Source organism: Suricata suricatta, chromosome 8 (genome assembly GCF_006229205.1).
Source record: "Suricata suricatta isolate VVHF042 chromosome 8, meerkat_22Aug2017_6uvM2_HiC, whole genome shotgun sequence".
Lineage (NCBI taxonomy): Eukaryota > Metazoa > Chordata > Mammalia > Carnivora > Herpestidae > Suricata > Suricata suricatta.
Genome location: NC_043707.1, coordinates 21006358 through 21023134, shown reverse-complemented (window position 1 = coordinate 21023134; position 16777 = coordinate 21006358). Strand labels below are relative to the sequence as shown.

At 55.6% G+C, this 16777-nt stretch overlaps 3 protein-coding genes across 3 annotated transcripts in view; 2 read left to right on the top strand and 1 right to left on the bottom strand.

Moving 5' to 3' along the window:
- The first annotated feature begins 6789 nt into the window (after positions 1-6789).
- On the top strand, positions 6790-12258 carry CORO1A (coronin 1A). Its single transcript, XM_029948921.1, has 11 exons — positions 6790-6972; positions 8551-8749; positions 9785-9907; positions 9999-10128; positions 10209-10393; positions 10552-10671; positions 10894-10998; positions 11109-11254; positions 11343-11400; positions 11513-11728; positions 12034-12258. The coding sequence occupies exons 2-11, from the start codon at positions 8552-8554 to the stop codon at positions 12136-12138; spliced, it is 1386 nt and encodes a 461-aa protein (XP_029804781.1). The 5' UTR covers positions 6790-6972; position 8551; the 3' UTR covers positions 12139-12258.
- Positions 12259-14524: 2266 nt separating this feature from the next.
- BOLA2B (bolA family member 2B) lies at positions 14525-15336 on the bottom strand. Its single transcript, XM_029946272.1, has 3 exons — positions 15128-15336; positions 14941-15038; positions 14525-14667 (listed from the first exon to the last, which is right to left on the bottom strand). Exons 1-3 carry the CDS (start codon positions 15188-15190, stop codon positions 14568-14570), a joined length of 261 nt encoding a protein of 86 aa, XP_029802132.1. The 5' UTR covers positions 15191-15336; the 3' UTR covers positions 14525-14567.
- Positions 15337-15375: 39 nt separating this feature from the next.
- SLX1A (SLX1 homolog A, structure-specific endonuclease subunit) overlaps positions 15376-16777 on the top strand; it is a 3052-nt gene continuing 1650 nt past the window's right edge. Inside the window, exons 1-3 of the mRNA XM_029946271.1 lie at positions 15376-15835; positions 16403-16454; positions 16561-16764. Of these exons, the coding sequence (XP_029802131.1) occupies positions 15648-15835; positions 16403-16454; positions 16561-16764 (444 nt within the window). The 5' untranslated portion in view covers positions 15376-15647. The remainder of the gene's footprint in view (positions 15836-16402; positions 16455-16560; positions 16765-16777) is intronic.

The window sequence follows — 16777 nt, the reverse complement described above, 5'->3', positions numbered from 1 at the left end:
TGTCTCCCTCTCAAAAATAAATAAACACTAACAAAAAAACATTTTTTTAAAGGAGGAGTTAATTTCCCCTCCCCTGGAATCTGGCTGGTCACATGACTGCTGACCCAGCAGAAAGTGGTGGAAAGGACCCCGTGTCAATCATATGCTTACCACCTTGGAGAGCTCTCTCTCAGCACATTTCCTTTCAAAACCCTAGAATAAGGAGAGATGAAGAAGTGTTTGTAGTGTTACGTCATGACGTTTTGGAAGAGTTTACTCTGCAACAGGTAACTAGACTAGCCACTTGCTCTCCTCCCCTGGTCACATCCGAGGGTCCAGCCTCTGGACTGGAGGAGGGAGGGAGCATGTAATAATGAACAGCAAGGCCAGGAGGGGAAGATCAGGAAGGGCTTTGTACACCGTGCTGGGAGCGTTCAACTTTTTTGTTTGAGGGGCTGGCAGGGTTTTGTAAGGTAGACATATTATGACCAGGAAGGTGATTCTGGCAATGCCACAAGAGAGGAATCAGGACAGTCCCTAGACGGGGCTGGTGCGATGGCCCAGGCAGCACAACTCAGGCAAGGGTGCTGGGCACAGAGGGAAAGGGAAAGATTCAAGGTCAAGACTTCCTCTTCTGGGAGGCCCTCCCTGAGGCGCTAATAGGTCGAGCTGTGGAGTTGGCAGTCAGAACCAGGGAGCACAGGAGGCAAGTTTGGGCCATAAAGATTTGGGAGGGGGGTTGTCAACATTTGTAGTTGAACATGCCAATATGGAGGAGACAGAATAGGGAGTTTGGGAGCGAGGAGAAGAAGCCAAGTCCGGGGAGCACCTTGAGAATTGAGCAGAGGGAGCGGCTCTGCAGGGGAGTGAGAAAGCTTGAGCAGAGCAAAGCAGAGAGGCAGGAGAGGGAGCCCAAGGCAAGTCTGCAGAGGGAGGGAGGTGTGAGTGGCATCAGAAGACCACCATTGGTTTCCATGATTAGGAGGTTAACGGCGGCCTTGGCGAGGGCAAGTCGATGTCTGATGGTGGGAACCGCAGCCAGTCTCATGTAGGTAGAAGAGTAAGTAGGAGAAGAGGAAGTGGAGGCAGTGAGTGTAAACAGCTCTTTCAAGAAACTTGATGGTGAAGGGTAAGAATGAGATAGGGAAGTGGTTTGTGGCTGCCACGTTCAGAGACATTCCCACAGAGGCACAGCGGACTTCAGCCTGTTGGTACACAGGGAAGAGAGAGGGTTGGTACAGAGTAAGACTTGACCGTGCAGGAAAAAGGGGTTGAGGGACTGAGTGAGCTCACTAAGGAAATGGGAAGGAATGTGTCCCAAGAAGGAGGAATCAGGCTTGGCCCATGTAGGACATCTCTGCACTTACAGTCGATGGCTATTCGGAGCAGACGGAGGTCCTGCTGCTGGTCGGAGCGGAGGCGTGGGAAGAGTTCTCACCTCTTTTCTCCATAAAATAGGAGCGGTGTTCATCTCATAAATGTGAGGAAGGCAGCCTGAGCAGATGGCCAGGGAGGAGCGCCTGGCAAGGTTGACTTAGGCCAGAGCCTGTAGCCACAGCATCCTTCTAGCCTCCTGCTTAAGGCCAGAGTTGGTTCTTGGATGTGCGTCAGAGCTGAACCTGCAGGCAGCTGGAGGGCCACAGCTGAGAGAAGGCCTGGGACCACAGGGCAGGAGCCAGGCTATCAGAGTGACGCCGCGCAAATGATGCCCCATCACTTCTTTGCTTAGAGACTTGTGTGGGCTCCTCCTGGTCACTTGTTTTCTTTTCCTTTTAACATTTATTCATTTATTTTTGAGAGAGAGAGGGAGGGACAGAGAGGGAAAAGAGCCCCATGTGGGGCTTGATCTCACAAACCAGGAGATCATGACCTAACCCCAAATCAAGAATCAGATGCTTAACCAACCGAGCCACCCAGGTGCCCCGCAGTTGATTGATATTTTTTTATTTAAAATTTTTAAAAATACTTTTATTTATTTATGAGAGAGAGAGAGAGAGAGAGAGAGAGAGAGCGAGCGCCCGCATGAACGGGGGAGGGGCAGAGAGGGAAACACAGAATCCGAAGCAGGCTTCAGGTTCTGAGTTGTCAGCACAGAGGAGGACGCAGGGCTCAAACTCACGAACTGTGAGATCATGGCCTGGCTGAAATCAAATGCTTAATCGACTGAGCCACCCAGGCGCAGCCCCCCTTTTTAAAAATTTTTTAAAAATGTTTGTATTTGTTTATGAGAGAGAGATTTTTTTTAAATATCCATACTGTTTCCCCTCCTTTTCTTTGAATGCCATTTATTTGTTAAAACCACGTTATTGTCATATGCAATGTCTACACATTTCCAGATTCACACATTTTCACATTCTAGATTTATGTCATTGCTCCCTCATGGTGTTATTTAACCTGTTCTTCTATCCCCCTTATTTCATACAAACTAACAGTTAGATCTAGGGGCTTGATTAGATTCAAGATGTTGGTGATAACAATAACAATGATTTGGGCAAGAATACAAAAGTACTACTATATGCGGGGCGCCTGGGTGGCTCAGTCAGTTAAGTGTCTGACTTCAGCTCAGGTCATGGTTTCCTGGTCTGTGAGTTCAAGCCCTGTGTCGGGCTTGTGCTGATAGCTCAGAGCCTGAAGCCTCCTTCGGATTCTGTCTCTCTCTCTCTGCCCCTCCCCTGCTCATACTCTATCTCTCTCCCTCTCAAATATAAAGAAACATTAAGAAAAATTTAAAAAAAAAGATTGACTGCGAAAGTCCTTTTTTTTAAGGTAATCATGTAAATGTGACCATAACTTGGATATTAGATTATGCTGAGAAATTATTGCTAACTTTTTTTAGGTGTAATTATGTATTATATAATGGTATTGTGCTTAGGTAAAGTAAAAATCCTTATCTGACATACAATAACATGGATGGATCTCAAACACACTATGCTCAGTGAAAAAAGCCAGATCCATACTGTATGATTTCATTTGTATGGAACATACTAGAACAGGCAAAACTTTTCCATACTGACAAAAAGCAGCTCAGTGGTTGTCTGGGGTGGAGGGTGAGGATTAATTGTAGAAAGGCATGAGGGAACTTTTAGGGGAGATGGAAATATTTCATATCTTGATTTTGGTGCTTATTACTTGGGTACATACATTAAATTATGTATTTTAAATCATGCATTTTAAAAGGAGTGTGTTCCATCATATGGAAAGAAAGATGCACTTTATCATAAATAAAAGTGACTTTAGAAGGAAGGAAGGAAGTAAAACATTCTAGAATAAGAAGAATCTATTCAAAATAGCCACAAAACTATAATATACCTATCAGGGGAAAATCTAATGATATATAAGACCTTTACAGAGAAAATTATAAGCTTATATTAAAGGACATAAAAGCAGACATAGAGGAGCCTGAGTGGCTCAATCAATTAAGCATCTGGCTTCGGCTTAGGTCATGATCTCCTGGTTTGTGAGTTCAAGCCCCGCGTCGGGCTCAGAGCCCACTTCCAATCCTCTGTCCCCTGTCTCCCTCTCTCTCTCTGTCCTCCTCTGCTTACATGCTCTCTCTCTCTCAAAATGCTCTCTCTTTCTCAAAAATGAATAAACATTAAAAAATAATGAAAAAATAAAAGCAGACATAAAAATGTGGACAAATACACTACATTCATGGATGGAAGTCTTAATATCATTCCTAAATTAATCTATAAAGTTAATTCAATTGTATTAAAAATTCTAAGGGTTTTTTAAAGTTTATTTTATTTATTTTGAAAGGGGGGAAAGGGTCAGAGAGAGTGAATCCAAAGCAGACTCCACACTGACAGCACGGAGCCCCACACGGGGCTCCAACCCATGAACTGTGAAATAATGATCTGAGCCCAAATCAAGAGTCAGACGCTTAACTGACTGAGCCACCCAGACGCCCCAAAATTCTAAGAGGCTTTAAAGAAACCTGTTATCTGTTAGAGGTGAATACTTAAGTTTTTAAGTTGAAATGCTATGATGTCTAGGATTTGCTTTAATAGATTCTGAGAAAATAATGTGGAAGAAGAAATGAATCAATACTGGCTACCTGTTAATAATTGCTAAAGCTGGGTGATGGATACGTATTCTAGAAAGTGAACAGTGCTGTGTACCTTTCACTGGTGAAGAAGTCTCACTTTGTGTGGGCAGCGGAACATGGTGAAGCTAGAGTTCTCCAGGTCTGTCGGACTCCATCATGCTCTACATCCTCTTTAGGGTGGTCCTGTCTCTCTCCATAGTGAATGTACCCATCAGGACTCTATCCGTTGTAAGTGTCAGAAATCCAACTCAAACTTATTGGCTTATGTGGACAAAAGAGCCTGTGCCTTCTATGACAGAAAGGTTAAGGAGTTCAGGCACAGCTTGTTCCAGATACTCAAATAATGCCACAAACATGTCAGTCTTCATATCTTACTTCTGCAGGTGTCTGTGTGGGCTGATTCGGGTCAGCTTTCCCTATATGGTGACAAGATTGTCACTAATGTGCCTGGTGTACAGACTGTCAGCTTACTGACCCCCAGTGGAAAGGAGGCTCTTTTTCTCAGTAGCTCCAACGAGTCTGGTTCTGATTACATGGCCTTAATCCAGTGCCCCTTCCTGAACCAATCAAAACGATTGCTTTGACAGAGGAGCTGTGGCCCTGTGGCCACCTTGGACCCCCTCTTGAACTTTAGGGACTGCCTAGTGAGAAAGGTTGGTCCTCCAGAGGAAAGTCCGGACGTGGCCATCAGTAAAGAGAGGAGGGTAAGATGCTGGGCTGGGAGCACCCCACAGGTACATGGTCCCAGTGCCCCTCTTAGGGTGCTGTCACCACTTCTTAGACACGTGAGGAGCCTCGCGGCAGGGCCTTCGACACCCACCACTGAACTGACTCTCAGTCTTGTGCTCCCTGGACACTCGCTTCCCCACTGGCCTCGCACCTGTCCTCGGCAGCCCCATACCTGTCCACCCCACCTGGTGCCGCACCCCTGCCAGGATGTGAAAGCAGCATCTGGGCTTCCCAACCTGTCCCTCCACAGGCCTGTAGGGCTCTCACTTCCGGGGCATAGTTTTCAGGTCTCACCAGGGCACTTGTCCCCGGCTTGGACATGAGGGACTCCAGGACTGAAGGCAATGTGTGCCTGTGTCCTCGGTAAAAGGGTGGTGCTATCTGCCACCTAGAGGTGTTGTAAGGATGAAATGAGCGTAACACATTTATGTGTTGAGACAGGGCCCGCACACAGTAGGTGCACAGTAAATGCCGGCTGTTATTCTTATCACTTCCGGTGGAGACTAGACATCACAGTCCCTGCTCGGCCCCGTCCAGTCCAGTCCTGTGGCAGGTTCTCAGGTACAACACCACCCATAGGTTTCTAGAATAATGTATAGAACACTTTTACATATTTTGTCTCCTTTGAGCCTTATAACTCTGTGAAGAGGGCAGGACAAATTGTGTTCATCCCCTATTTACAGATGAAGAAACTGAGGTTGAGAGGGCTTAGACCTCATGCCCGAGATCATACAGCCAGTCAGGGGTGGAGGTGGGATTTGAACCAGTCCCTCGAAGAATCACATTGCTGGGCCTTTGCTTTGGTGCCCCTCAGCCCACAAGGCCTCCTCCAGCCGTGCCTGTTGGCCTCCTACCACCTCTTGGGCCCAGTGCAGTACCCTGTAAATAGTAAAAACTCTAAGAGTCAACATCTATTTTTATTTATTTTTAAAAATTTGTTATGTTTTTTTATTTATTTTTGAGAGACAGAGAGAGACAGGGCGAGCAGAGGAGGGTCAGAGAGGGAGACACAGAATCCGAAGCAGGCTCCAGGCTCTAAGTTGTCAGCAATCCGGGGCTCGAACCCACGGACTGTGAGATCATGACCCGAGTCGAAGCCAGATGCTTAACCGACCGAGCCACCCAGGCGGCCCAGAGCCAATATTTATTAAGCGCACTTGCTGCTCCCCAGACAGAGCACATAAGACTTTGCTTTCCCCATAACCTCTTGAGCTGGGTATGACTCTTCGAGCGGGAGCCACTAAGGCTGAGGGAAGTTAAGTAGCCTGCCCAGGGTCACTCAGCAGGGACAGCCAGGACTGACTCTGGAGTAGGCCTCTCTTGCCCTCCGCAGCCTCCATGATCCTTCCCTGAATCCAAGAATGACAATGGACTCCACCTTCCTCTTGAGTGTGAAGTCTGGCTTCTTCCTCTGTTCAGCATCCTTGGAGCCACCATCTGTTCCTCTCCCTCCACGAGGCTGAGAGTTCTCTGGGGGCAGGAACCTGACCTTGACTCATTCACCTTGGCAGCCCCTGAAGGATGAAGCCTCCACATACCAAAGCAATTCATTCGTTCCCCGCGGAGGCGTCCCTGGATGAAGACACACGATGGGAGAGGCGGTGACCCTCCCAAGGCCACCATTTCTAAGTGCAGGAGCCTGGACAAGACCCCGGGCTCCCCCTCCATCCCTCGCCCGGAGGTGGGGGCCGGAAGGCAGCGCAGACTTGGGGGGGGCGTAAGTGGGGGGGGCGCGCTGATGGGCCCTTCCACGAATGCCAGGGACAGGATGGTGAGTGGGCGGGGAGCGGACTGAAGGAGGGAAGAAGGAACAGGGTATTTTTGCATTTTGACATTACAAAAGCGCCGATTAGATTGTCAGCGACTGGCCGGCAGCATCTGTTTTGGTTCAGAATTGGCAGGCGAGGCTGAGCAGGGCGGAGGGACGGCGGCCGCGGGCCGGGGCGGGGTAGGGGATGGGGGGTGGGGGGAGAGGCGGTGCCTCCGCCCCGAGAAGGGCTATCCCCTTTAAAAGCTCCGCCCAAAGGGGCGCTGCCACCCCTAAGGAGGCGGGCAGCCGCCGCTTCTCATTCATTGTCTTGACAAGAGCATCCTCAGCGGGCGGTCTCTGGCTCCGCCGGCTCCTTCCTCCTCCTCCTCCTCCTCTTCCTCCTCCTCCTCTTCCTCCTCCTCCTCTCCCTCCTCCGTTTGGGGGATCACTCATCTCTCAGCAGCAGGTAAGCCTGGGTCCCCGGGCAAGGGACGAGGCATCGCTGCCCTGGGCCACCTGTGGGGCAGGCGTGAGCTCGGCGGAAGCCGGCTGTGGGGGCGGCCAGGCTGTCAGCGCGCTGCCTGGAGGTGGGAGAGAGCCCGTCCGCGTCGCGTGTGCAGGGCACTTGCCGAGGGGTGGATGTGCGTGGGAGGGTCCATCCGCGTGTCCCAGGGCGCTGCGAACGGGCCAGGGTGAGGGACCACCGAAGCCAAGATGGGGGTGGGGGCGCCGGGAGCCTGACGCTCCCCCAGAACGGGCATCGGGGGTGGGGGTGGGGATAGGGTGGGGTGAGCCGAGCAGCTGCCCTGAGCTGGGAGACAGGAAGGGGTTGAGAGCAAAACAAGAAAAGCCCAAGTTCCCCTTTCCGGCGGTTTCTGGGCCTGGTACCTGAGGTGGGGGAGGAGGCAGGGTGGGGCGACGGCTTCCTGTCCCCCAACCTCGGTTTGGGGGCTCTCCTCTCCCCAGGACCAGGTTTCTCGCCTGGAACTGGTCCCTCTGTTCCCAGACTGCCCCTTCTCCTAATGCTCCTCACCTGCTCTCTGGGCAGGTGGACCTCGGCCTCATGGAACCTCACAGGGGTAGTGGCGGGGTGCCGGGCCAGAAGGGCCCAGAGCCCAAGGAAGGCTAAGGGGTGAAGCTGGGGGGGGTGGACTGGAGGCCTGGGAGGGTGCCCTCTGGGTGGGCAGTGTGGCCCCTATGCTGAGCAGGAAGCTAATGCAGGTAGGCTTCAGGATGGGGTCTGGAACCTGGAACTTTGGAGCCAGAGGCAATCCCCTAGGCTTAATCGCTCTCCACACAGGCGTGGTGGTGGGAAACCATCCTCACTGGACCTCAGGGCAGCAGTGCCCCCCTCCCTGTGCATCGTTTCAGTGCAGGTGGGGAAGGTATTTAAGGGCACCTGCTTAGGGAGACTCTAGAGGCAGAGGTGTGGGAAGGAGACAGTGGGACCCAAGCCATCAGCCTGTTTCTGGTGTCCAGAGACCTCTTGGGGAAGCTGTTCTGTCCCCAAGGACCTGCCTCCCAGGCAGGCCTGCACGCTCCTTCCCCGTGTCTGCAGAGTCCCGTGCCAGCAGGGAGGGCCAGCCCTTCCCTTGCCTTCAGGAAGCTCCCCATGTGGGTGTGCAGGATTCGAGGTCTGGCTGCCATAAGGAGCGAACCCATCCCCCCTAGGCCGTCTGCACCGAAGCCCCCAGAGTGTGGGAGTGAGGCATCAGGGAGGAAGGGCTGTGTCCATCAGCAAGTGACAAATTGGCACTTGGTGCTACCCCACACCAGGCGCTGCCCTAGAGGCAGACATGAGGCCTGGGATGGGTAGAGAAGGTTGGCCTTGCAGGTTACCCAGGCGGTGAGAAGGGGTGAGGAAGGCGAGCATGAGGGCAATAGGATGGCAGTTACAGGGGAGGGGGCAGGGAGCCCAAGGAGAGTTAGCTGAGACCTTAAACACCAGGCCGAGGGGCGTTCTGAGGGACGAGGACATTCTAAGGTCAGAGTCGACCTGAAGGGAGAAAAGCCCTCAAAACCCCACGTGGCCCCTCTCCCCCAGGATGAGCCGGCAAGTGGTCCGCTCCAGCAAATTCCGCCACGTATTTGGACAGCCAGCCAAAGCCGACCAGTGCTATGAGGATGTGCGCGTCTCACAGACCACCTGGGACAGTGGCTTTTGTGCTGTCAACCCCAAGTTCGTTGCCCTGATCTGTGAGGCCAGCGGAGGAGGGGCCTTCCTGGTGCTGCCCCTGGGCAAGGTGAGCCCCTGGAGCAGCAGTCTGCTGTGTGAGGGGGGCCTCTGGTCATCCAGTGGGCCCTTGGGGGTCCTGATGTCTTGTCATCAGGCCTCCCTGGGAGGCAGCGTTGTCCTCTGTAAAACTGAGCTGGGCCACATGAGCCTTAAGCCTCCTCCAGCTCCTACATGTAGTGGTCGCATGGAAACTGAAGCTCAGATGACACTAGAAAGGTCACACGGTGAGTCCCGCAGACCCAGGGCCCAGTCTCCCAAGTCTCATGCCCCTCCGGAGCACAGAGATGGCCCCACGGGGTCTGGGCAGACCCAGCGGTGCTCCAGGGTAGGGGTGGCTCTGGGCCTGGGCCTACCTGAGCCCTGGTCCCCCTGATACAGGCAGGGAGGGTATAAGAGGCCCTCTTTCCTCCCCCAAACCTGCCTTCCCTCTGATCCTGCTCACAGCCACCCCCATTCGCTCTGCTGACCCCCACCCCCAGCACACTCCTGTGCTCTTTGGGGAGTGAGACAGGAAGGGGTGATAGGCCCTCAGATGTTACCTTAAAAGGGCCGATGGAAGCAGAGAGAAGAGGAAGTGGTTGTGGGGTGAGAACTGGGTGCGCTTTTCACACAGGAAGCAGCAGCCATCCCCGGAAGAGGCCATTTCCAAACCTCTGCTCCTGCCTGGGGCCAATTATGACAGGCTTTTCGGGTCCCTATCCTTTTGGATGAACCCGTCCCCTCCCCATACTTCCTTGGGGAACTCCACTGTTAATGCAGCCTTCCCTCACCAGGGCCTTGGCCTGTCATCCCCCAGAAGCCAGCCCCAGGGCATAGGTGAGAAACTGCGGTAGAGATGTCAGGACTTTGGCCAGGGTCTGACAGTAAGGCAGGACCAGGGCCCAGTGTGGCACCCCCTTCCTGCACTACTTCCAGCCCTTCTGAGCTGCCCGGACAGGGACCCCACTGCCTTCCTCTCTGCCTTTCTGAAAGGGTGTGGGGAGGTTGGATCAGGTTTGGAGAGCAAAACCACCTCCCTCAGAAGCCCTGCTGTACCTTCTAGACTGGACGTGTGGACAAGAATGCGCCCACAGTCTGTGGCCACACAGCCCCAGTGCTGGACATCGCCTGGTGCCCGCACAATGATAATGTCATTGCTAGTGGCTCCGAGGACTGCACAGTCATGGTGAGCAGTGGGGGGCCACGGGGGCTGGGAGAGCTGCAGCACCGGATCTGGTATCTGGAGCCCCTAAGTCTCACTTGGCCCCTCTCTGCAGGTGTGGGAGATCCCTGATGGGGGCCTCACGCTGCCCCTGAGGGAGCCCGTCGTCACCCTGGAGGGCCACACCAAGCGCGTGGGCATCGTGGCCTGGCACCCCACAGCCCAGAACGTGCTGCTCAGTGCAGGTGCCTGGAGGGAGAGGAGGGGGCGGGCTGGTCACGTGACAGCAAGGCTCATGGCTTCTCATAGTGGGGCTATCACCCAGGTTGTGACAACGTGATCCTGGTGTGGGACGTGGGCACCGGGGCGGCCGTGCTGACGCTTGGCTCCGATGTGCACCCGGACACAATCTACAGCGTGGACTGGAGCCGAGACGGCGCTCTCATTTGCACCTCCTGCCGGGACAAGCGCGTGCGCATCATTGAGCCCCGCAAAGGCACTGTTGTAGCTGTGAGTTGCCATGTATTGGGCCCCTTGAGCCTAGGACATTTACCCTCAGATACACCACCAGCCAGGTCCCTGGATGCTGCCCTCTCTTGCCCTCAGCTGGAGCCTGGCTGTTAGGATGTGTGTGTGGGTACTGACTGGCCACCTCCCTTTCCCTCTAGGAGAAGGATCGTCCCCATGAGGGGACCCGGCCTGTGCGGGCAGTGTTTGTATCTGATGGGAAGATCCTGACCACAGGCTTCAGCCGCATGAGTGAGCGGCAGGTGGCGCTGTGGGACACGGTGAGTGCCGGGTGGGGAACGCGGATCAGACAGGACTGAAAGCTTAGTCCCCGCCCTGTCACTTGCCTGATCATACATGGCCATGGGCCTCAGTTTACCCTCTGCGGGATGGGGGGTTTCTGCTGGTTGTTCTGTGAGGGCCTTCCCCGAGTCCCGGCCCAGTAGTCCTCACAGGCCTGACTTGGCCCAGCTCACTGTTCCCTGTCTCACCCATCTCTACAGAAGCATCTGGAGGAGCCACTGTCCCTGCAGGAACTGGACACGAGCAGTGGCGTCCTGCTGCCCTTCTTTGACCCCGATACCAACATAGTCTACCTCTGTGGCAAGGTGTCCCAGTCGGGCAGTGGCTTGTGGAGGGAGGCGGGGGTCGGGGGCTTGGAGAGGCCTGGGCAGCAGGGATTTTGCTGAACCTGGGGTTTTGCACGTGACACCTGCAGGGCGACAGTTCCATCCGGTACTTCGAGATCACTTCCGAGGCCCCATATCTGCACTATCTCTCCATGTTCAGTTCCAAGGAGTCCCAGCGGGGCATGGGCTACATGCCCAAACGTGGCTTGGAGGTGAACAAGTGTGAGATTGCCAGGTGACTGACCCCTGCCCCTTGCCCTGGGCTGTGCTGACCCCGTGCTGCCCCCATGTGGCAGGCGCCGCTCACCTTCTTATTTCTGCAGATTCTACAAGCTGCACGAGCGGAGATGTGAGCCCATCGCCATGACAGTGCCTAGAAAGGTGATGCTCCCATGTCCCTTCCTGGGCGGTGGGCCGGGCACTGACCTCACACACTTGCAGGGCGGTGGTGTGGCCCGAGCATTCTCTTACCCAGCCTTGGCCTTGCCCACAGTCGGACCTGTTCCAGGAGGACCTTTACCCACCCACCGCAGGGCCTGACGCTGCTCTCACAGCTGAGGAGTGGCTGGGGGGCCGGGATGCCGGGCCCCTCCTCATTTCCCTCAAGGACGGCTACGTGCCCCCGAAGAGCCGGGAGCTGAGGGTCAACCGGGGCCTGGACACGGGGCGCAGAAAGACAGCACCAGAGGCCAGTGGCACCCACGGCTCGGTGAGAAGTAGATGGGAACCCGGGAGTCAGGACGAGAAAACCCATAGGGCGGAGGCTGCTATTGATGTGGTCATTGTCCCTGTGGAAGGTGGCTTGGTGTTTGGGCCATCTCACACTCACAGCGTTGGGGATCCTTTGGGGCCTGGGAGGGGGTGATCCTGAGGCCTCAGAAACCAGATTTCAGGAGTATTGGCCTGCCGCTATCTGGGCAGGAACTGGCTGAGGGCCAAGCCCTGGGGCTCCGAGTAGGGGGGCTGGGGGAGGCCAGGGTGGAGCTGGGACTCACGCAACAACGGATCCCCCAGGACGCCATACCCCGGCTGGAGGAGGAGATGAAAAAGCTCCAGGCCACAGTGCAGGAGCTACAGAAGCGCGTGGAGAGGCTGGAGGAGACGGTCCAGGCCAAGTAGAGGACCCTAGGGCCTCCGCTGGGGCCATGGTGTCACCTCCTTCCCTTCCGTCCACACCCTTCTCTTCAGGCCACGGTGACAGATAAACAATAATAATAAAATGGCTTTATTTTTCTGGTACCTCTCAGACTCTCATGGTCACCTGAATGCTGGCTCTGCTGAAATGACCTGCCCTTGAGCTTCCCTATTACATTGATGCAACTGGCCCATAGCAGGAGCTGGGGGATGCCTCCAAATACCCTAGACCCCAGGAACAGGCCTCGGTGGGGGGGAGCCCCCCATGCTGATGTGCGCTGAGAGCCTACTCCCTTCCAGTTCCTTCTCAGGGCTGGCAGGGTCTGAGGCCCTCAAGGGCCTTGCCATGGTTACTCAGGATGTCTTTCCTAGTCAACCCACAACAACAGGTTGCACGGGACTGTACTGTCAGTGCCGCTGGTGGGGAACTGAAACTGACATGATACTTACACAGCACTGATATGATGTCTTTCAAACTGCAAGCTCAAGGGAACAAAATTCGGGGATCTTTCAGGAGGGAAAAGCTTGGAACCCAACCCTGGTTTACAGGCAAAGAAACTGAGGCACGGAGCAGGAGAGGGGCTTGCTGGAGGCAGATCTGGGGTCACAAGCTGTCTCCCCTTCTGGTCCCCAGCCTTCCTTGCAGTGCTGCTGCCTCTCAACCCCTTTCTCTGGTTCCCAGCTGATCCTCCCCAGATAGACCTGTCAGAGCCTATCGAGCAGGGGCTTAGAGGTGGGTTTCTGATGCCCACCTTCGTGGGTGACCTCAAGCTAGGACGCGGTTATTAGGGATGGGTGTCCTGGCCACAGCAGAGCTTTCTTCATAGCACACAGGGAGCCCAGCAAGGGCCGAGCGCCGTCCCCGCCCCTTCTTCAGCCACCTGGGTAGGGAGGCAGCCAGTCAGGCATCCCTGTCCACCCATTTGGGTCTCAATCCCTTTGCAAGCCACATGCAAGTCACTTCTCTCCCGGACTCAGTGGCTCTCTATAAAGGGGAGGGTTAGCATCACAGCTCTGTGTATGCAGTGGGTGGATCCAATCAGGGGTGTGACAAAGAGAAGCAGAAAATCTGGAACCCGGGCCTCTGAAAGTGACATTCCTTCCCTGAGCCTCTCCTGCACAAGGGGGATGATGTGCCCAGCTGGCAAAGTAGGCTTGAGCACACTTAGTCACTAGTTCACCACCCGGCCCGAGGGAACCGAGAAAAGTTCGGGGGAGGATTATAGAAACCCAGAAGGGTTAACCATCATCATCAGGATTTCTGGCTTTACCAGCCCTTTCTCCCTCTGATCGGAAAAAAAAGGGAAGTAGGAGGGAGGATGGAGGTTATTTAGGGGCCAAGAAATCGACCCTGAAAACACAGGGAAACAGAGTGATGGGTTGAAAATTGCAACCCTCCCTCATGGAGCGCCCTGGCCCCCTGTGGGTTACCTGCTACCCACCTGGGTCCTGGGGACTCCATTTGTTCAAGGTCTTACCAACCCCGGCACCTGTGTTTAAGACTGATACTAGGGGGGCGCTTGGGTGGCTCAGTCAGTTAAGTGTCCGACTTGGGCTCAGGTCATTATCTCACGGTTCGTGGGTTCGAGCACCGCGTTGGGCTCTGTGCTGACAGCTCAGAGCCTGGAGCCTGCTTCTGATTCTGTGTCTCCCTTTCTCTCTGCCCCTCCCCCACTCGTGCTGTTTCTGTCTCAAAAATAAACAAACATTAAAAAAAATTTTTTTTAAAGATTGATACTAGGGCATGATGTGCCCCAATTTGATGGCACAGATGGCTTTATTTTCCTTTAACTGCATCTCAGCTCCTGTCCAAGCTCCATTCCGGAAACCCTCATGGTCTCTCCAGGAGCAGTTGTGGCCACATCAAGCCCTGGGCTAAAGGGGTCACTGGACTTTCTCCAGTGCGCCAGTAAACGTCAGCATTCCAGGTGTTGGGGTACTCCCTGCTGTGGTTCGTAGGGCTGGGTGATCTGCAGGGAGGTGTGAAATCCTCTATTATGCCTCTGAGGTTGGGTTGACTCTGAGGAGCGGGGGAGGTTTGTTAAATGGGCCAGTGTCCTGAAACCCTGGGTACCTTTTTATCTGTGCATCTTGAAAACTGGCAGAGGGCAGGAGCCCCCAGTAACGACCAATGAATAGTAGCAGTATTCCTAGGGGTCTATTAAGAGGTACAGAGAAGAATGGTGTGGCCTGCCCTGGGAGAGATTTTAAGGATAGAACTTTCATTTTATAAGTGGGGGCACAGAGGCTTACATGTGAAAGACTTGTCCAAAGAAAGACCATGGATTGTGGCGGGGCAGGGAGAAAGCAGGCTCTAGCCAAGCTCAGTCCCCTTCCCACCCTCCCCCACACAACACACTGACACAGAAGCTGGCCCTGATTCATAATTTAATGGCTGTGCAGGCCTTGGTTTCTTATTTCTGCTGCTCCCGGGTCCACTGCTCTGGGGTCAGAGTTTTCTGCTCAAAGGCATGGATGTGCTGAAGCTCTTCTGCTAGGCATGTGTTCACCAGCCTGGGGGAGAGATGGGGTTAGGAAATGGTAGGCCGAGGCCTTTGCCGCGATCCCAGAAGGTAGGGTGATCTGATTGTGTCCCCAGGACCTGGGGACCAAAGAGGAAGAGGGCCTAAGTCTCAATACAGGGGCCACGAAGGCGGGATCTCTGGGGTCGTGGTCCACCGTGCGAGGCCGCACTGGTGGGGCTTAGGGAGTTAGGTGTAGGGGAGTTGCCAGGGTTGTGGTCCCGGCACTGGGATAGCGCTGAATGAGGTGTTCCCGCGGCCTCACCGGTGTCTCTGAAGCAGCGGCTTCCCCTCGAACTTGGCCGACACCACCAGAACTCGGAAGCTGGACGCACAACGGTTGGGAGTCGTGTCCTCGACTTCCTACGGGGCAGAATGGTGTGGAGAGTGTGTAACCCACCCCTCAGGAGCTCTTTCCCCCTCGTTGGGCGAAGCTAGACCGCCCAACTCACCACGTGCTCTGCCTCCAGGTCCCGCTGCAGCTTCTCCCGGAGGTAATCGGCGCTGAGTTCCATTGCAGCAGCCAAGCAAGGGCGGCAGCCCAGCGGGGATGGAACCCCAGCTCCCACCCCGGCCACACTGCTTCCGCCCTTACTGACGCCACTTCCGTCGAGGTCTCGTCTTCCGCCCTTACTAAGGCGTCCGTAAACCCGGCACTTCCGCCCTCACGCAAGTCTTGCTTTCCAACATCCTGGGTTTCCGCGCTTACCACCAACCAGCCAATCAGAGTCAGCCGAAGGACGGAATCGGGAGCTAATACGTGCCCGCCGCCGGCACCGCTGCCTGGGTTCTGTGGGCCGGTTTGGACACCCTAGCTCCAGCCAGGAGAGGGTGCGCGAACCTGCATTGCTGTGGCCTCTAGGGTACCTCGGGATCGCTTCCTAACGCTTTTCCCGAGACAAGCATCTTGCGCCCCTGGCAACTCAGCCCTCCCTAAGGTCATAGGCCACAGCAATCAACCCACAAGCGCCGATGGGCCCGGAGGCGGGCGCGGCGAGGTCCGGGCGCTTCTTCGGTGTCTACCTGCTCTACTGCCTGAACCCTCGGCACCAGGGTCGCGTCTACGTGGGGTTCACCGTCAACCCTACCCGTAGGGTCCAGCAGCACAATGGGGGCCGCAAGAAAGGAGGGGCCTGGCGGACCAGCGGGCGCGGGCCCTGGTAAGCGGGAGCGAGCGAGCGGATTGCTGTCTGGAGTAGGGCTTCCAGGGAGAGGCGAGGCTTGGAGGAGGAGAGGCCTGCCGAGAGGGGCGGGGCCAGGCCAGTGACAGTGGGCGGAGCCGGTGTGGTGGTTGAGAGCTGGGCTAGGGTGTGAGGTCCTGGTGATGAGGGCCTACAGCAGGGGAGGACCAGGATGGGGAGACAGAGCCTTGTGAAACTCGGCTGTGGGACCGAGAGGCCGGGGTCGAGAGAGAAGGGGACTGAGGATCTAGGCTTGGTCCGGTGACAGCGGGCTGATGAACAAGGCTGGGGTTGTAAAAGAGAGAGCCTGCAAGGGAGAGGAACTGAGGAGGGCAGTTAAGTACCTGTGCTGGAGGCAGGGCCTGAGGTCGGCAGGTGTGAGGGGACCCACCTTCACGAAGTGGGTGGGGCCTCGCTGACAAGGCTTGAAATCGGCATGAGGACTTCACTGTCAGGTAGGCCTGGGGGTGAACCATGGCGAGGGGATGCGGCTTGAGGCGGGTGAGGCTGGGGGCTCACAGGTGGCGCCCTGGTTCTCTTCCCCAGGGAGATGGTGCTCATCGTGCACGGCTTCCCTTCCGCCGTGGCCGCCCTTCGGGTAAGAGAGGAGACGGGGACGGTGCGAGGACTGGCCGGGGTTTCGGGCCTTCCCCTAGCTGCCCCTTTCCTGGGGCGGCCCTGAAACCCCTAATCCCCGCCCACAGTTCGAGTGGGCCTGGCAGCACCCGCAAGCCTCACGCCGCCTGGGGCACGTGGGCCCTCGCCTGCGCAGCGAGGCCACCTTCGCTTTCCACATGCGCGTGCTGGCGCACATGCTGCGCGTGCCGCCCTGGGCGCGCCTCCCGCTCACCGTGCGCTGGCTGCGCGCCGACTTCCGACGTGAGCTCTGCCCGCCGCCGCCGCCGCACATGCCGCTGACCT